The 20,726-nt window shown below is 42.4% G+C and overlaps 1 protein-coding gene across 1 annotated transcript; it reads left to right on the top strand.

Annotated features, from left to right (window-relative positions):
- The first annotated feature begins 9,724 nt into the window (after positions 1-9,724).
- Positions 9,725-13,680, top strand: LOC123438993 (10 kDa chaperonin 1, chloroplastic-like). The gene is made up of 6 exons (XM_045115819.1): positions 9,725-10,007; positions 10,130-10,180; positions 10,955-11,020; positions 11,107-11,154; positions 13,348-13,377; positions 13,491-13,680. The coding sequence occupies exons 1-6, from the start codon at positions 9,858-9,860 to the stop codon at positions 13,557-13,559; spliced, it is 414 nt and encodes a 137-aa protein (XP_044971754.1). The 5' UTR covers positions 9,725-9,857; the 3' UTR covers positions 13,560-13,680.
- The last annotated feature ends 7,046 nt before the right edge of the window (positions 13,681-20,726 follow it).

Below are 20,726 nucleotides of genomic sequence, written 5' to 3'. Positions count from 1 at the left end.
TTATTGCGATGGACAGGCTTGCTCATGAATTGGGCGTATAACTTCCGTAAATTCAACATATGAAGTAAAATAAAATGATTGCGCCATGAACATCCACCATTTTTAAAACCTTGTCAAAGATGAATTTCAAGGAAAACAAATAGTATCCATACATATTGTTCAAATATCTAATTAAATCGCATGACCACCACTCGCCTCCTTATCCTGTGAATTTTTTGTTTTGCCTTCTCCTCCTCCCGTGTTGGCCTTTTTGTGTCTTTATGGTGATTAGACTCAGATGTTATCCTAGGTATGATTGGAGGACTTCCCATCGGAATATCTGTCGTGCCACTCCTGCCCTTGAACCCTTGACTAATGATGGGACCCTATTCGCCGGTAGAGAACTTCTGGAACCCTATCACCTGGCTTAGTATTGTTAATAAATCACTTGCAACTAGAATTGCACAAAGTATCAAACATGATCATGCTTATAAATAGGTCCACCTAGATCATTTGGGCCACCAAAATACACACACACATGTTACAATAAATAGCCCTAGACTCAATAAAGCTAGAGAACATAATGGCCTTGCACTCTCTAAAGAGTACACAATTATTGGCTGCATCAAATTCCATATTTAATCACTACAAGAAAAATGGACTCATGTGATAGTTCTTGTCCTTTAGAAAATGTTTTTTTTCACAGACATATCTATCAAGAATTTACGAAAATTATTGACATGTGGTAGTAGGTGTAACTTGGGGAGACCCCCCCCCCCCAAAGTTGGTTTTGGATGGTAAGGAATAGTCCGCGTCTTGGCCACACGCGAGGTACCATGGCGTCTGGTCCGTGTCCTCCGCAAAAAATCCTTTTGTGCTCACAAAATTCCTAGTGGGTCTTACTCCTCGTCCTAGCCAATGTGTCCTCATACCATAAAATTTATGGAAACATACTAATCTCTTTTGGTGACTCGAGAATGCTTTTGGTTCCTCTATAAACTATTCCGGATATTAATGAAACGATTCACAAATAAATCCTTGATACTCCCATCCCACTAACACTTAGCAGATTGTGACTACCTTAATCGTGTGATCTTGTAGGTTTGGTAACTCATAGACACGAATAAACTCCTTCGTTAAATGACCGGTAGCAAAACCATGGACATTCATATCAATTCCTATGATTACACGAATGATATTCAAGTAAACCTTTGGTTATCATGTGACACTCCCTTTGCATCACGATACTCTACAAAACCCGAGAAGCATCAGTATACACTTGAGTCATGCACATGCTCACTATACAATTTATTCTCGTTACGGTTTTGTTCTTCCTTCTCATCGATGTGTTCCCGCATCCTCGTGACATTATCACATGTATCTGACCAGACGATGATAGGTGTTGTCACACCGATAGGGCCCAAAGAATATCTCTCAACTGTCGGAGAAGGAAATCCCATGCTCAAGCTATCCAGTCCCTTGTCAATCTTTCTGATGAACATGTAAGTTGTTGTTATGATCACCTAGTTACAGATGACGATTGAGCAACCCCAAAGCTCATCTTACGGAAGGAAGTGACTATGATACTCTTATGGTCTAAGGAACATAAAACACATGTTAACACTCTCTGTTATAACAATTGATTTTAAAAGATATTATCTCAAAGTATAATGAACAAGTTTGGGTGGATTCAATATGATCATTCTCCTAACATCATACTCTCAAGGTTGTTTTAGAACTATCGTTGCACTTAATGATATCCTAAGATCAAGAAAACATGATTACTAACAACACCTAATCTAGTCATAGAGGCAACACTAAGAATCCTAGTTTTATTGTTTACCATTCCACACGTGATTACCAATATTCCACCGAATCACATATTTGAGAATCATAGTAGTTATAGCATAGAATATTAACCCTTAATTATGCATATGGAATATACTAATACTATTGTATTGCCTCTAGGGCATATTTCAAACATTAAGAGCTATAAGTTTATGAAAGATATTGGAACCTAATTGGGTGTGCGTACAACTTGCTTGCTCATGAAGACCTCAGACATTTGAGGAAGCCCATCATAGGAATATACAAGCCAAGTGATATAAAAAAATTCCCACGAGTATATATGAAAGTGGTAACTTGGGAGACTCTCTATATGATGAACATGGTGCTACCTCTCAAGCATAAGTGTGGTAAAAGGATAGTAACATTACCCTTACTAACTTTTCTCTCTCTCTTTTCCTTTTTTTGTTTTTTTCTATTTCCTTTTTTTTGTCCGGAGTCTCATCCCGAATTGTGGGGTAATCGTAGTCTCCATCATACTTTCCTCACTAGGGTAGTGCTCTAATAATGATGACTATCACACTTTCGTTTACTTACAATTGATATTACAATTCAACAAAATGACTCTACAAGATTGCCCCTGGCAGCGTACCAGGATGGGCAATGATCTAGCGTAACTTGTATAACACAAATGAACGGTGGCTTTGCCACAAATATCATGTCATCACTATATCATCATGCAAAGAAGTATGATGATGAACACACTTCATTAGACGGAATGGTGGAATTTGCATGACCATATATCTCGGAATGGCAATGGAAATGCCATGACATGAAGGTATCGTGGAAGTTTTGAGGAAGATATAAGGAGGTTTACGTGTGAAAGAGTGTCCTATATCATGAGGTTTGGATGTACCGGCGAAGTTTGCACCAACTCTCGAGGTGAGAAAAGGGCAATGCATGGTGATAGGTCTCCTATGTATCAATAATTTTTTATTGTTCCATGCTATTATATTATCATTCTAGGATACTTTTTAAGCATTTACTTGCTATTTTATATTATTTTTTAGCACTAAACTATCCCAATGCCCTGTGCTAGTTGCTATTTTCTGCTTGCTTTTGGCGTGTCAGGAATATTGTGCCAAAAGATGTCAAAATACCCGGAAAAATTTGGATGATTTTTTGTGGACAAATATAAAACCTGCAAGCTTTGGAGGGAGACCGAAGGTGTGGCGCCAAGCCAACAGGGCACGCCCAAGGTGGGTGGTCATGCCTTGAAGGCTTGGGGCCACCCCACACTCTTGACCTGATATGTGCCCTAGAAATTCACATATATTGGGAAAACCCTATAGAGTTTCCCAAAACACTTCTTCCACCGCTACAAGTCTCTATTCCGCCTTGTGCTTAATACATCTCCAACGTATCAATAACTTTGGATTGTTCCATGCTATAATATTATCATCCTATGATACATTTTGGGTGTTTTCATACCAATTAATATTATTTTCGAGCACTAACCTATTAACCGTGTTGCTAGTACCAATTGATGTTTTCTGCATGTTTTTGGCTTTTCAGGTTTACCGCACCAAATGAAGTCTAATTGCGAGGAAACTTTTTATGATTTTTCTTGGACCAAAAGAAGATCCTGAGGCTTAGGAAGGAGTCCGGATGCCACGGGAGGGAGCCGACACAAAACGGGGCGCACCCACGGGGTGGCCATGCCCTGATGTGTGATGGCCCCCCTAGCGCCTCCTAACGCCCCTCTTCATCCTATAAGTTCCTAAATATCCCCAAAAACCCTAGGTAGCCACACAAAACACTTTTTCAATGCCACAAGTTTGTGTTCCGCTGTGAGGGCATATGATGCCCCTAGGTCAATTTTATGCAAAAACTTAGCCAAAGTGTTTTGGAAAAATTGAGCTCATTATTTTCTTTTCTATTCTGGTCCAATTTGTTGTTTTGTACTACAACCCCTAGATATAATTCTACAAAAGTTCTACAAAACATTTGGAGTTGTCAAGGAGTTCATATAAATCACTTTTATGCAAAAACTCACTTTGGTGTTTTGAAAAATTTGAGCACCACATCCTATTTTCTGTTCTGGACTAGTTTTGCAGTTTGCACTGCAACCCTATTGTTTTCTACCCCAAAGCTTGTGAAAATTTTACTAGCCATAGAGAACCCTACCAAACCCTTAAGTCCAGGAGATCAACCCCTTTTGGATTTATTAAGCCCATGTTTTAACCTCCCTAAGATGCTGCCCAGAATTGTTTTTCTCAATTATTTTACTATAGTAAAACCTCCTCCTCCTCCTCCTCCTTCTTCTTCTTCTTCTTCTTCTTCTTCTAGTCTTCTTCTTCTTCTTCTTCTTCTTCTTCTTCTGCTTATTCTAGTCTTCTTCTTCTTATCCTTCTAACTTTCTTATTCTCATTTTGCAGATTTGGTTCACTTCATGGAAGGTGGAATTGATGGGCTGCTATTGTTTTCTTTTTGTTTTGATTTGTATGGATGAACAGTGTGATGTTTCAAACTATGTGTATATATGGATGAACTATGTGAAATTATTTGTTGAATTGCTCAATATTTTCACGATGATGTTGGATACATGGCCTATTGTTAGAGCATATTTCTCCATATGTGGTTTTGGTAATTGATGATAATCCATATGGACTAATGGTTGCCTTAAGTTATATTCGAAGGATTTGTCCATGGGCACTTCTTGAAGTCCATTTGTTGGTTTTAAGGAGTTTATATGATAACCAAGATGGTATTCAAGGTATTATCCAAAGAATGGTCATAAAGAAACAAGGTTGATCAAGACTAAGACAAAGTGTAAATCAAGTTGATCAACACACAAGGCGTACAAGATGTACCAAGAGGGATCAAGTGATCCCATGGTATGGTAAGCATTGTCCATTACACTTTTGTGTACTAACCCATGGTCTTCGTAAGAGTTCTATGTGGGGTTAGGTGTGTTTCCATGGGTTTGCGTCAAGAGGAAGATCTCATTCAACCCATGAAGGATGACATCAAGTGGTGTTCATCATCAAGATTGTGGTGTGCAAATTCAAGTGGAGCATCACGAAGATATCATGCTTGAAGCTTGCCGTCCATTGTGGTGGCGATGGACTTGTGAAGATGTGCTGGAGAGTGGCTCACCTGTAATGAGTATGGGGGAGCAATCAACTAGTTTTCATCAAGCCAACTCAATCAAGGAAGGTTGTACATCTTGAGGAAGTCAAGATCGTCATCATCTAGCTCAAGTGGACTATGTGCAAGGTATAGGTTTGCCCTTGGTAGGTTTTTTCTATTTTAGGATAGATTGTCGTACTGCCAAGGAAGACTCTCAAGTGAGTAGCTTGATCGTATCATTCGTTGAGGGCTCAAACCATTTGCATCCTTGCATCATATTTCTTGGTTCTTGTTTGGTGGTTCTCTTCGTGAGTTGTAGAGCTTATGGTCATCTTCATGACAAGCTCAAGTTCATCGAAAACGGAGTCCATATGCATCTTCTATGATATTTTCAATGATTGGAGTGTTTGTCGGTTCTTCATTCATAGAGGTTTCACATCTATATATCGTTGTTGGATAGCCATTGTCGTCCTTAATCCTACAAGCTCGAGTTTGCTCAATTCGGAGCTCATATGCGAAAGTTATGGCGGTTTTAGTGGCAGGGCAGTTTTTCTCTCTCAAGCAGAAGTATCGCTGGGAGTTGAGCAGTACTACCGCTTAGGCAGTACTGCCGCTCCCTACTTCCAGCCTTACTTCCGCTTATGTTTCTAGTTTTTCGATTCTGCTTAGCAATTATTTTGGAGCGGAAGTTTGTAGCGGAAGTACCGTCCTGAGCAATTATTTTCGATTCTGCTTAGCAATCCTTTTGGAGCGGAAGTTTGTAGCGGTACTTCTGCTCGGTTTCTTCCTTGTTAGTAAGTAGCGGTAGTACCGTTGGTTGGAGAAGTAGTACTTTTGTGTTGCGTGTCTGTTGGCTGCCCGACCTATACTTTTGTGCAAGCGGAAGTACCACTCCTCCGAGCGGTACTACCGCTCCTCCACGACTTATGGGCAGAAAACGATCAGATTTTCTACTTCTATATAAGGGGTCTTCTTCCCCAATGGTTTTCTATCTGTTGAGCTCGTGTTTGCCCCCCATTGTTGACCTTCTTTGAGCTTGCTAACTCTCAATCCTTTCAATGATTCTTGCTAGTCTTGAGGGAAACGAGAGAGGAGATCTAGATCCACATTTCCACCAATCACTTTCTCCTCTTTGTGAGGGGAACCCCTTGAATCTAGGTCATGGAGTTCTTCGTGTTCTTCTTTGTTCTTCCTCTCATTTTCTTCCATAGCATTAGTTGTTGTGGAAGGATTTGAGATAGAAGGATTTGGACACTCCGTGTGCCCTTGCCATTGCATTTGGTGCATAGGTTTTAATTGTCCACGGTGATGTGTGGAAGTGAAGTTTGAGAAGCTTATTACTCTTGGGTGCTTGGTGCCGTAATACTTGTTCTTCTTGGGTGCATTGGGATCCTAGAAGTTTGGTGGTGCCTCGGAGCTCAATCATTGTGGTGTAAAGCTCTAGGAAAGCGTCGGGGGTCTCCAATTAGGTTGTGGAGATTTCCCCGAGCATTTGAGGTTACCTCGAAGCCGTATTCCATTGTGGTGAAGCTTCGTGGTGTTGTTGGGAGCCTGCAATTAAGTTGTGGAGATTTCCCCAACCTTGTTTGTACGAGTTTGGTGATCGCCCTCAAGGGTCCCTTAGTGGAATCACGACATCTTGCATTGTGCGAGGGCGTGAGGAGATTACGGTGGCCTTAGTGGCATCTTGGGGAGCATTGTGCCTCCACACTGCTTCAAACAGAGATTAGCATCCGCAAGGGTGTGAACTTCGGGATACATCATCGTCTCCACGTGCCTCGATTATCTCTTACCCGAGCCCTTTACTTATGCACTTTACTTTGTGATAGCCATATTGTTTCTTGTTATATATCTTGCTATCACTTAGTTGTTTATCTTGCTTAGCATAAGTTGTTGGTGCACGTAGGTGAGCCTCACTATTTTAGGTTTTGTGCTTGACAAATTAAACGTTAGTTTTACTCCGCACTTGTTCAAGCCTAAACCGTAATTATTTTAAAGCGCCTATTCACCCCCCTCTAGGCGACATCCACGTCCTTTCACCTATGCTTCTTCTATGATGTCTAAATCTACATATGATGTTTGAGAAATTATATATCATAGAAGTATTATGAGAATGTAGGGAAATAAGTGAAAACAAACAAAAAAGTGACAATACAAGCATTTTGCCGTCTGCCAGCTGACGGGAAAGGCCTTTGTCGTCTGCCAGCTAATGGCAAAGGTGCCACGTGGCACACACTTATGCAACCTAGGAGCAGCAAGGCTGACCTATATGGTCACTTTGCCATCAGCTGGTGTCCCTGGCAGATGACAAAGGCCCCCATCAGGCAGATGACAAAGGCCCCACCAGGAAAACGGCAAAGCCCCCACCCTGGCAGACGGCAAAGGCCCCCCACAAGGTAGACGACACCACCCCGGCAGACAACAAAGGCCCCCTCCCCCCAAGGCAGACGACAAAGCCCCCCAGGCAGATGGCAAAGGCTTCGTTGGCACCTAACGGAGCTAATTCTTGTCGGCTGCCGTCTAGCTCCTTTGTTGTCTGCTGGCCATGGCAGACCGACGACAAAGATCTTTGCCATCCGCTGCAAGCCGACAGACGGCAAAAGGTCTTTACCGAGCCTAGCAATGGAGAAAATTTTGCCGTCGGCCGGTGGACGACAAAGGTATTTGCCGTTTGCTATGGCAGATGGCAAAGAAGTTGATTACAGTAGTGCAAGGAGTAGGGATTGGCATGCAAATGATGCACTAGAGCTATAAGTGTATGAATGCTCAACTAAAGCTAAGTGGGGGTGTGCATCCAACTTGCTTGCTCATGAAGACCTCGAGCATTTGAGGAAGCCCATCATATGAACATACAAGCCAAGTTTGTAATAATGAAAAAATGATTCCCACTAGCATATGAAAATTACATAACATGAGACTCTCTATATGAAGAACAATGTGCAACTTTGAGGCACAAGTGTGGTAAAGGGTAGTAGCAAAGTCCCTTCTCTCTTTTTCTCCCTTTTTTTTATTATGGTGGGATCATTTGGCCTCCCCCATTTTTATTTCCCCACCGGGACAATGCTCTAATAATGATGATCATCACACTTTATTTACTTACAACTCAATATGAAAACTCGATATGAAAAACTATGAAACAATATGACTCAATATGAATGCATTTGGCAGTGTACCGGGATGTGCAATGATCTAGCATGACATGTAAAAATAGAATGAACGGTGGATTCGTCACAAATACTATGTCAACCATATATGATCATGCAAAGCAATATGATGATGAACGAACTAGTCATATGGCGCAACGATGGAATTTGCATGGCAATATATCTTGGAATGGCTATGGAAATGTCATAATAGGTAGGTATGGTGGCTGTTTTGAGGAAGATATAATGAGGCTTATGTGTGCTAGAGCGTATCATGTCACGGGTTTTGGATGCACCGACGGAGTTTACACCGATCCTTTAGGTGAGAATGGGCAAGGCACGGTACCGAAGAGGCTAAAAAATATGAGGAGGTGAGATTGGGTATGTCCATGGTTTCACATTAGTCATGAATACCTCATAAACTTATTGCAAAGTTTTATTAGTTTTATCACAAATCAAAGAACTACTCGCATGCCCCGAGGGAGGTGGTTGGGAGGAGTTAACCATCGCGCGCCTCCAACCCGAAACAAGACTAGGATTTTAACGAGGAATAAAAATGCTCACACATGCCCACCATGCCTTTTTAATATCTAGACAAACAAGAAATTAACACCTCTTAATACCGATACTTCTATGAATCAACAATGGTGCACTCACACCTTTTTCATATTACCACATCAATATGATTAACCCACAATTTCTCTTTTATGTGCTACATGATGGTTTTGATTATCACTCGTTGGATACCTATTATTTTTGCACTAGTATTATGACCCATGCAAATTGCCATTACTGAATATAAACTCTCAAACAAATTTAAGTGAAGAACAAGAGTGCAATTATTTCTATAAAATTTATACTCCACCGTGCTCAAAAAAATATAAGTGAAGTACTAAAGAAACTTTTAAGTTCAAAAGATATAATTGAAGCACATAGAGTATTCTAACAAATTATAATGAAGGTATTTGTCTCTCAAATAGGTGTGTCGAGCAAATTATGATTGTGGCAAACTAAAATTAAAAGCAAACAAAAGCAACCGACTCTCCAAGCAAAACTCATATCATGTAATGAATAAAAATGTAGCTCCAAGTGTCATACCCGTGGATTGAGACAAAAGAGGGGATACCTTCGAGGGCATCTCCAAGGTTAGACACTTGATTCTTCCTAGAATATTACCTTCGAGTGACTTAGGCATCCCCAAGCTTAGGCTCTTGCCGCTCTTTATTCCTTTGTCCGTCGTGATAACAATCAAAACTTGAAAACTTCAGTCACACAAAACTCAACAGAACTCTGTGAGATCCGTTAGTATAAGCAACATACCAAATACTTCAGCTAATGTTATAAATTGATTCATATTTCATCATTGCATAATAGATACTGTATTCTAACTTCTTCATTGCTTATATCCCCGATACAATCCATAACATCATCAAAACAATTAAACTATGCAAGCAAAACAAAATCTGTCTAAAACAGAACGGTTCGTATGCAAACTAAAAAAGATAGGAGGGAGTGGTTTTTTTTTAAGCACAAAATGGCCATCAATCTGATAAGAACCTTGCTTAACATGACGGCTCATCTTTGGGCCTAGCCTATGTAATCAATTGACCGATAGGTCCATGAGAAACTGCACAGCCCGTTAAACCCTGGCGGAACCATCGAGAAGAAAACAACCCATCCGTTGCCGTCTTCCTCCTGCGAAAGCAAAGCAGATAAGAGGAGCCTCCCCCATCTCCTCCCCGCTGAGCGAAGCTGCCGAGCAAAACCCTCCTCTCCCCCTAGAACCCTCCGGGCGCATCCACCAGCATCCTCCTCCCAATGGCCCCCTCCCTCCTCGCCGCCGCCACCTCGCCCTTCCTCCTCCACGGCGCCGTCGGGAGCACCAGCCGCAGGCCGGTCGCCGCCCCCGGCCGCCGCGCCGCATCCTCCGTGCGCGTGCGCGCCGCCATCAAGTGCGACCCATCCAAGGTGACCGCCGCCGCGCCGCCGACGAGACGCGTCTGCTCAGCTAATTATTTTACCTTTTTTGGTGGGATTTGTGGTTCAGAGGTCTGACGCTCTGCTGCCTTTGCTGGTCTTCGTTTTGTCAGGTGGAGCCGCAGTCCGACCGGGTGCTCGTCCGTCTCGAGACTATCCCAGAGGTCTCTCCGCTGCGAACCAGTGTCTTTCGGTTTGCCGAATTTACTTTGTTTATTTGTTCCCATTGGCCCATTGCTTGCTTGCAGTGGTGTGTATTACCCACTTGCAGTGCTTCTAGATTTCTAGTCGAATGAATCCCTCTTAAGTATACCGCTACACACCGGTGAACAGATGACGTGAAAATTGTAGGAAAGTTGTCCTAAGTGGTCACGTTTTGAGATACCCAAACGCTAAATTTGGACTATAGCTATATTCTTCACAAATCTATAGTGGTTTACCACATCTGAACTTGGTTCAGTTAAACTAAGCTGGAACTTGAATTGTATATGCACGTAGCTTATAGAAAAAATACATAATCTTGTGGTGCTATGAAGGTAGTACAACTTGAACTAAGGCAGAGCACGTTTTGGAATGACAATTTAAGATATGTCAGGAAGTAGTTTTCTGCATTTAATTCCACATGTGATAAATTTCATGGAAAAACGTGATACGACTATTGAGCCCTATTCCCTTGGGATAGTAAGAAATAATGATCGGGTGTTTTGTAATGCTTATACATAGTGTAAATAGTTGGACATGCTGTGGATCCAGTAGCCCTAAATCAGTATTGCTGTTGTCTACTTTTCTAGAAGCAATATTTTCTTTGACTAGCCTATATCACTGCATATTCTGGGGATTTAACGTGTTTTGTATTTTATGTTACGAGTAAAGTTTATATAGGAGAAAATTTTCTTATTGTCTGGCTGATTGTTCTAAGGGAACTGTTTGAACTGCAGAAATCTGCTGGGGGAGTTCTGCTACCAAAATCTGCTGTTAAATTTGAGAGATATTTGATGGGCGAGGTAACATTTTAAGTCACTATAAGCGTCTGCTGTGCTGTGGTAACTTTATCAGGCTATAATCTCACAATGTTTCTCTGTTGAGGCAGATTTTATCGGTCGGTGTTGATGTTAGTGAAGTTGAAGCTGGAAAGAAGGTGAGTAGATTATTTCTTTTTTCCTCAAGGGTCTCCTTTTAATGCCTGTCCAAGCTTTTCACAAACAAAGGAGCAGTGAATGCTTGCACACGAAGCAAGTATATGCTTTGCACGTTGTTCCTTGTGCTGTTGATATTGCATCTATATAATCTTCCTGCAGTGCTGCTTCTTTTGGATTCTGGAAGTATGTTAATGAAAACGGGGAGTTGGATGTTAGTGTTGCATAAAACAAATGGTGATTATTTTCAGTTTGGCTTGCTTGCTTTTGCCTGTATTTACCAACACAAGTTATAGTCATAGATGTGACGACACACTTCATCTACTAGGAAGTTACACGTGTCTTGCATGTAAGAGTGAAGTGCAACCAGAGATCAACATACCACATTACAATAGGTACACATATACATTTAGAGTCAAACACACAAATGAAATTTAACTAAGATGTAGGTTTATGTCTCATTGCCTATCCCATTCGAAATCAAGTTATATACTACACGAAACTCTTGTGTAATACCCCTCCATCTTTATGTAAGGTGTATTATTTTCGGCACGGTGACCAAGACACATAATTATAGCCAATTTTGGGCGAAATTAACCTTGGCTAAATCATTGATTAGCGGCTAAGTATATCATTTAGTCCAGGAAATGAAGAGATACACGCAATCGGGAGAGCGATATTTTTCTTTTTTTCTTTCTCTACAAGGATGGATACATGTCATTGGGGGAGAGGTACTTACCTTTTTTCTGGAGGCCTAAAAACGGAATTACGAGGAATTAGAAAAAAATGCACCTTACATTGTCGAGTTTTATCAAAAAATAAATACACCTTATGTAAGAACAATTGAGTACTCCATTTGCAAATAAATTTGGACTTTGGAAAGATATTGCATCCGCTTTGAACCAAAACAAAACAAATAATGTAAAAATAAATGTCAAATCTTTTGGAAGAGAACAACTTGGGAGAACTGAAGTACTCCCTCCGTCTCAAAATAAGTGTCTCAAGCTTAGTGCAATTTTGTACTAGAGCTTGTACAAAGTTGAGACACTTATTTTGGGACGGTGGGAGTATAAAAGAATCTAGAACAAATGAGAAGTGTATGTGTTATGTGGATATTGTACAACGTAAATGATAGAATAAATATGAATGGAGATTCTTTAAACAGAGAAGAACTTGGGGAACTGGAGTATGGAAGAGTCTAGAAGAAAGGAGAAGTGCCTTTGTTTTCAAGTTTGTGCATAAGCACAAGTGTGGAATCGTCTGGATTAGTACACATGGCAGAATCTAATGTGGTGGAGAGATTATCCAATGGCCAAGATTACTCGGATTTGCCACCTCTCAACCGTTGGATCAGCTTCATTCAACAGCTGATATTTAATGTTATTTGTACACTATATAGTGGTATAGATAAGAAAATGCACTCCATGTCTAGATACTGCCCTTTAGTGGCTAAAAGTGAGCTGGTGGCCATTGCTAACCAGGTTGAAATATAGACAAGGCTTGTTGTCTGAAAGAAAATGCTCATGCTAACCTGCAAGGCGCAACTACCAACCAATCACACAATATATTTTTATGTTCAACACCATATACCGCGAAGAATAGTTGCCTCAAAATTAGCTGAAAATGACCTCCATGATCAGTGAGGGCTTCTCAAAGCTTCCTACATGAGCAATTGACTTTCCCTTTATTGATTTGGTTGTGTATGCATATCTTTCTTTATATTTACGCAACTAGCAAATCCAACGTTTTGCTATGTTATAGGGCAAGGTGTGTTGAGCCTTCTTGGAAAGAAACTGACATGCAGTTTTTTTTTTTTTTTGCTGTATTGAACATGGATCCTTTCAGTGCCAAATGTGTGCATGTGTTTTATTCAATATAATGTTAAACTAACTCCGGTTTTGGAGAAATACAGCAGTACATGTTTTGTTTTGCTGCTTTTATCTCCTCCAAAACGATGAACACAGTATGCTGCATATATCTGATAACACCTCTGCCTGGTTGTTCAATTTTCTGTCTGTTAGTTTATTATGTATCTGCAATGCTTCCTGCTCTCACACGTGCCATGCGTTACTTACAATTTTCTTCTATCAGCTTTGATGGTTAACATAGGTGTTTCATGTATGTATTCTTTTATACTAATATAATTACGTAGCACATGGGATTTTCTAACCATGCTCTTCTTGTGATTGTTGCAGGTTCTCTTCTCGGACATAAACGCTTATGAGGTAAGCTAGTGTCTCGCTTGTAACTTAGACATTTTTTGTGGGTTTGTCATGGTGGCAAATACCTCCTGGTTCATTGTTATGCAATGGTTCATTGTGTTGATGCATTCCTACAGGTGGACCTGGGAACAGAAGAGAAGCACTGCTTCTGCAGAGAGTCGGATCTCTTGGCTGTCGTCGCATGAGCGCACTCCTAAAATTTTGTGTTGCGCATATGCTCCAAATTCCTTATCTTTGTCACGCAAGCTTTTGCTAGCTCAAAGTCTTTCGTTGACGATCATGGGTTGAGTGATTTGATGAGTTTTAGATACATGTGTTTCTTTTGTTGCCAAAAAAGTGTGGGGTCACGGTGATTTAATTTTACTCGTACCCACATGCATCTTCCCTCTAGTAATGATACCCTGGAAATCCCGACCTTAATGCGAACGATATTTGGAATGCGAGGCTAGACGCGTTGCTGGTAATGCGTTGGCATGTGACTATGAGACCCCGTGCCATGTCTGCACATGAAAAGCTTGTTCCTAGCCAAGCTAGCTCGGCATGCAAATTGGCTCATGGATTGACTTGTGACTTGCTAGCCAGATCCGGAAGTTGAGTGGGCTGAGGCATCATCGTCGGCACATGACCGTGTGCAGTGCAGATGTACTCCCGATCTCTTCTGACCTAAGGACTGGAATGTTTGGTTAGCTTTAGGCATGGTGCAAGTCAAATCACGCAGTATTGTAGAGAACACCCCCGGTGGAAAACATGGCAGGCAGTACCCTATGAGCCAGACTCCCTGCAAAATATCACCAGAGAGGCCGGCAACCCTCCAGTTAACCCCAGCGACTGGCGAATTTACCTCAGCATCCTATGGAGTATACGGGTGTGGCTGCTGGCCTTGCCACGTTGAGCAGCTGAACTGCACACGACCAGCTGACCAAAGCCTTAACTCAGCGCAACAAATTGCAGTGACAAATACAGAGACGCCGGCCTGACTTGGACCCTTTGGGACGCACGTAATGTAAAGGGTTTGTTGCATTGCATGGGAGAGGCCAGTTCGTGTTGGTTTTCGAATCCGAGCACATGCCCAGCCACCGTTTCACCACATGTTCTCTACCCGGGGCGTCGAATCCATCGGCGCGCGCACGTAACCATTTGACTCCGCGGCATAGTTTAGCCAAGCGCTCCCACCACACCGTCCCGTTTAATCTATTGAGCCATGTACCACTCCCACTAGCAAAGCCTGGGGATTTCAGAGGCGGTGCACATGTTTCTGCCTGATTTGATGAACTGGCTATCGATCTAGCTGGGGGGAATTTGTACGCTCTTGTCAATTTGGCATTCCTTCATTTGCGGATCTCACGCGTACATGGGTCAAATGATTTGCTCAGTTTAGCCAGTAGTATCTTCCAGTTGAATTGGTTTCAACCAATGAGGCCGGTGATTGACAAGTGAATATAATCTTCCTTGGTTAAGAAGCACAAGTAGTAACTCCCAACAAAAAAGAAAGAAAGAAGCATGGGCAACATACTGTGGTCTGTGGAGAAAGTGGTCAATGATGGGCGCGGCATATGCATGTCTGGCAGCAACAGGAGATCAAGCTCATAGAAACAGTGTGTAGTCCATCTAATTAACCTGCAGCCTGTTTAGTCAATTTGTTTTGTACTGCAATGATAACTGATGTGAAACACCTCGATCGAGGACATCAAATCATAGAGATATGTATATATAGGTGTCAGTAACATGCAACAAGTGGTTAACAACATTACAAAAACGGTAGAAGTACTATTTCTATAGAGCATAGTATTAGAGCTAGCAAACAAAGCATTGGCTCAATGGTTAGGCACGTGGTTGCGAGTCAGCCTGAACACGGTCCGAGCCGGCGTTTGGACCGGCCGCCAGCGGTCCGGTTTGGACCGGACCAAGCAGCGTTGCGGTCCTGTCTTCAGGGACCGGACCGGCAATGGCCGAGCTCGTGCCGGACCGAGACCGGCCAATACATGGATAGAGCGGGCTTTAGAGCTCTGACGACGGCTCATCGAAGCTAGAGGAAGCGCAGCTCATCGAAAAGATGTCCGGGAGCTTGAGAAGAATCAGAGAAAGCTACGTGACCAAGAAGAACACCAGAGGGGGCTCATCGGCGATGAATCTGGCACGACGGCCGGTGGACGGAGATGAAAGAGACGATGGCTGATGAGGCGATGTAGGACCTCCCTTGTCGATTTTTTGATGAAGATGATAGATTCAAGTGAAGCAGGTCCAGTGGACATGGTTTCCAGGTCCAGAGAGTCCGTTGGCCGCGCGGAACCACAAACGGCGGCCACCGCGACGGCGACCACCCCTGTCATGCCTGGCCACCACGTCCTCGCCACACACCTCACACACCGTCACCGCGGCCCCGGCAAGCCCCAGCCACACTCCGGCCACGCCCCCGCCCTGCCTCGGCCATGCCGCCGCCATGCTCTCGCCATGCCACTAAAGCTTCGCTCGGTCCGCTCGGTCCGCCGAGATTTAACCGGACCGGACCGAGGAATTTTCGGTCCTGTTTTCAGGGCCTGGACCGACCGATTTTTTTATCGAGCCAGGACCAAGCTGGCCCGGACCGAGCGAGCCATGAGCCAGTCCGAAAGACCGCTCGTCTCGTCCAAGCTGAGTTGCAAGGCTGCCTACGAGGGTTCAGTTCCCATAATTGACCTATGATGAAGGGTTTTTTCCCATTTATTTTCCCAAGAATCAGGTTTAGTGCATGCTGGAGTAGTGCCCACATTTTAAGGTTTCCGAGTAAGCCAGGAGACACAAAACTACCCATGTGTGATCCTGCTACCATCGCGGGCAAAGCCGCTGGTATGGCGCCTAGCACATGGAGGCTGGGAGACTAGGTAGTGTTGCGCTTGGTCTGTTGCAACCTTCCCTTTTCACGGCCAGGCATCTCTTGTTGCCTCCTAGTCCAACTTCTAGCCGTGGCCAAAGCTAGTGATGACGACGTTATAGAGTGTCATTCCTGATGGTATCATAGAGGTGATGCTCTCTTTGAAGCTTCGTGGGTAACATTAGATCTGTGCGATCACATGATGGAAACCCTTTTGCAGATTCTTTCACATCGTCTATTTGTCCAGGAGCATTGTCAAGACTACTTGTGAAGACAGTGGTGATGGTGTTGGGGATTATAGGTGGAGGTTGGTTGTGAGGCTGAAGTTGCAGAGGACGATGCCCTATCTCGATGGTGCCTTGCTTTGGGTGGTTGATGCTTGGAGGCGGTGGGTAGTGGCGATCCATTGCGATGGTGATGTTGTCATGGCTTCTAGGTGGAGGTTGGTTGTGAGGCTGAAATTACATACAGCAATGCCCTGCCTCGATGATTCCCTGCTTTGGGTGGTTGATAGGTAGTTAGAGTCACGATTCGACTCCTAAGATCCTACGATTTCATGATCCTACGAACACATGTCGATCCAAGTCCTAGTATGAATTTGAATTAGGCAGAATCCATATTGGGTCGTGAAAGTGTATCCTATCCCTTGGTGGTTTTGGTAATAATCACAACATATAGCTCATTGAATTAATGACTACTCAAGATAATTTCAGGAAAAGTTCAGTGATTGGCATGACTAGGATATGTGCTTGTGGACTCTTCATGATGCTAGAAACACATTGGCAAAAGCTTCAAGATTGTGAATTTTATATTGAGTGATCACTGATCACATTGAGTCTATAGGAAAGTCAATACTATTAAGGGGCGATGAGGTTTTGATGATGACTCACTTGCTCAATTGCTTAGAGATTTTCCATCAAATACCCTCAACCACATTCTCAAGTCAATCTACCCAAAAACCTAAAAGTCAACTCAGTCTTGCGAACTCCTTCACCAAATTCCAACTCCTCACCGACCAGCGAGCCTACGAAGTAATTACTCACTCCCGGTGGGGAGCATCATAGAATTGGCGATGGAGATGTGTTGGTGATGACGAAGATCGAAGATCCCCCTCTCCGGAGCCCCAAACGGACTCCAGATCTGGCCTCCCGATGAAGAACATGAGACGGCGATGGCTCCGTCTCGTGAAACGCGATAATTCTTTCTCCTTGTTTTTTCTGGAATAATGTGATTTTATAGCGTCGGTTTCAAGGTCATAGGGGCCACGAGACGGGAACAACCCATCGGGGCTCGCGTGGGGGACAGGCACGCCCTGGTGGGTTGTGCCCACCCATGTGCCCCCCCCCCTCATTTGGCTCTTGGCTCCCGAAATTCTCTTTATTGAAATAAAAAATTCTCGCAAAGTTTCGTTCCATGCCGAGAACTTTTATTTCTGCACAAAAACAACACCATGGTAGTTCTGCTGAAAACAACGTTAGTCTGGGGTTAGTTTCATTCAAATCATGCAAATTAGAATCCAAAACAAGAGGAAAAGTGTTAGGAAAAGTAGATACGTTGGAGACGTATCAACTCCCCCAAGCTTAAAAATTTGCTTGTCCTCAAGCAATTCAGTTGATAAACTGAAAGTGAAAAAGAAAAACTTTTACGAACTCTTTTGCTCTTGTTTCATAAATAAGCTTAAACAACACCGAGGTTTTCAGCAAAGATTATAACTAACCATGTCGACAATAACTCTTAAAAATTATATTAACTCATATCAATGACATAATCAACTAGAGAGCAATAATAAGATAACTCAAACAACAACACATTGTCAAAACAACCATGATACAATATGACAATAGTGGTATCTCGCTAGCCCTTTCCGAGACCGCAAAACATAAATGCAGAGCACCCCCAAAGTTCAAGCAACGACTAAACATTGTAATTCATGGTATAAAAGTTCCAGTCATGATGCACCTAACATTAGCTACACATAATGCATCAGCATGACAACAATGCTCTCAGGTTCTGGCGCTTATTTTAGAAGGTGATGACACAACATAAAAGTAAATAGATAGTCCCTTTGTAGAGGGAAGCAGTGATTTGTAGAGGTGCTAGAGCTCAAGTTTTTAAAACAGAGGTAAATGAAATTTTGAGACATGCACCCTTCTCATTTACTTCACGACCATCAGTTATCAATATCTCCCATGCCAAGCACGCTAGTGGCGATTCCCAAGCGGAAAGGTAAAGGCTATGACTCCATTGGGAGTTTTTGTTTGATTATTTGAGAGATCAATTCTTTTTACAGTTTGGGATTGGGCATCCCTATTACCGCCCTTTTCTCGTGCGATGGCGAGTGATAAACACTCGAACTGAGAATAACCCACTTAGCATGGAAGATACCGACTACCTCATGTCGTTCCATGAACGATCCAGGCACACAAAAAAGATATTTATTTGAAGTTTTTAGAGATGGCACATGCAAATTTACTTAGGACGTCAGGGTAATACCGCATATAGGTAGGTATGATGGACTCACCTGGAATAACTTGGGTTTCAAGTTTTTGATGTACAAGCAGAGTTCCCACTTAGTACACGCGAAGGCTAGCAAATAGGTTGAGAAGCAGAAAACTAGAGAGGAAGAACAGTCATGAACATGCATTATGCATAAGTAACATTCGATACTAGCATGAGTAGGATATGAACACCATGAACATAAATATCATAGATGCTATGTTGGTTTTGATTCAACTACATGCATGAACATGTTCCAAGTCAAGCCACTCGAACATTCAGGGGAGGATACCATATCATCATACTACATCACAATCACTTTAACGCAATGTTGATATTCAACATACATCATTAGTCACTCCTAGCTACTTATGCATGGCTCGAGGAACTATAATCTCTAATTGTCATTGCAAACATGTTTGATTATAATAGGCTGAATCATGGATACAAGGTTAAACATATTTACAAAAACAGAACAAGTCGAGTTCATACCCGTCTCTCTCTGCCACGACCAGTTCATCTAACATCGTCATTATTGCCTTTCACTTGCACGTCTGAATGATTTGAAAATAATAATAGTGCAAGAGTGCCATGGACTAAGCTGGAATCTGCAAACATTTTATTCAAGAGGAGAAGACAAGGTAATATGGGCTCTTTATCAGATCAATAATGACACAAATGAGGGCCACTCAATATTTTCATCGTGGTCTTCTCCTCAGTATGACTCAATAAAAGAAAAGAAATTCAGAGATACACACTAAAATATTTTTGGAGTTTTTTTTCACAAACGAGCAAATGAAAAGAGAAAAGCAAAAACGAGAAAAACTATTTACACGGGAAAGCTCCCAGCAAGTAAAAGAAGAGCAAGGAAATCTTTTTGGGTTTTCTTTTTAGTGCTACAACAATTTAAACTATGAAGAAAAAAATCAAAAAGGAGCAAGAAACATATTTTTGGATTTTCTCAAAGTTTTTCAAACACACAATAAGAAAGCGAGAAAATAAATTAAACATGGATCATACAATGAAAAAGTGTGGACACAGACAAATCGTATGAAATGTGTGAACATGAATGTAATGTCGGTGGGAATACGTACTCCCCCAACCTTGGGCTTTTGGCCTAACTTGGTAATCACCAGTCATAGAAGCCGTGAGGTCCAATGTTGAAGTGCTGGGGAGCAGGCACCATAGGGTCCCATTGCTGAGGCTCCTCATGTGCCGCAACCAGGTTGTTCCGGTAAGCAACAATGTCCTCAGGCATAATCATGTATCCGCCCTGTTCGCATTCAACTGCAATGAAGTCGGTGAGACCATCATTAGCAACATATTGTGTGAACTCTTGAAGGATTTCAACCCCTTCCATGAATGCATTATGCGGCCACTCGCACAGCCGTAGTTCCGCCAACCTTTGGGTATGGAGATCATTGTCAGATGACTCCCCAATAACCCTCTTGGAGTTCTTCATGGAAGCAAACTTCCTAAAGAAACTCATCTTTTTCCTATGAACGAAATTCTAAAAATTTTAGTCCACAAATTTTTTCTCAACAAAACTTCACAAAAATGATAACAACTACGCATAGGGGTGTTTAGAGGCCGTAGCAAGCATTCAAACTACTTAGAACTCTAAGAATTCAACATGCAAGCTCATCTAAAGCAGCACCAAGAGTAGATAATTATTTCAAATATAAACCACTAAAAAAACTAATTGGACACATGGAGGAGTCCCATACCAACCAACAAATCCCCGAAACATTTTCGGAAACGGACCTTCAAGCAAAGAGATCAAAATCCGCAGTTTCGGGAGCAAGAACACAAGAGAGAGAGTGATAGTGATTTTTTTCTAGGTGAATGGAGTGATGTGGGAAGAAGAAGTAAGTGAGGGGGCCCACGTGGGGACCACAACCCACCATGCTGCGTCTAGGGGTCCTCGCGCGCCCAGGTGGGTTGTCCCACCTCGTGCACCTCCCTCTGATATTATTTGCACCAGAAATTCAGAAATATTCAGAAA

The sequence above is a fragment of the Hordeum vulgare genome, chromosome 1H (assembly GCF_904849725.1).
Source record: "Hordeum vulgare subsp. vulgare chromosome 1H, MorexV3_pseudomolecules_assembly, whole genome shotgun sequence".
NCBI classification, from domain to species: Eukaryota; Viridiplantae; Streptophyta; class Magnoliopsida; order Poales; family Poaceae; genus Hordeum; species Hordeum vulgare.
Note: the sequence above shows the minus strand (reverse complement) of the source record. Positions and strands in the feature narration are given on the sequence as shown.

Coding starts and splice junctions, on each gene's coding strand:
- LOC123438993 (XM_045115819.1), top strand. CDS start 9,858: ATGGCCCCCTCCCTCCTCGCCGCCGCCACCTCGCCCTTCCTCCTCCAC. Junction 10,008..10,129: donor TCAAGTGCGACCCATCCAAG/GTGACCGCCGCC, acceptor TCGTTTTGTCAG/GTGGAGCCGCAGTCCGACCG. Junction 11,021..11,106: donor AGAGATATTTGATGGGCGAG/GTAACATTTTAA, acceptor CTGTTGAGGCAG/ATTTTATCGGTCGGTGTTGA.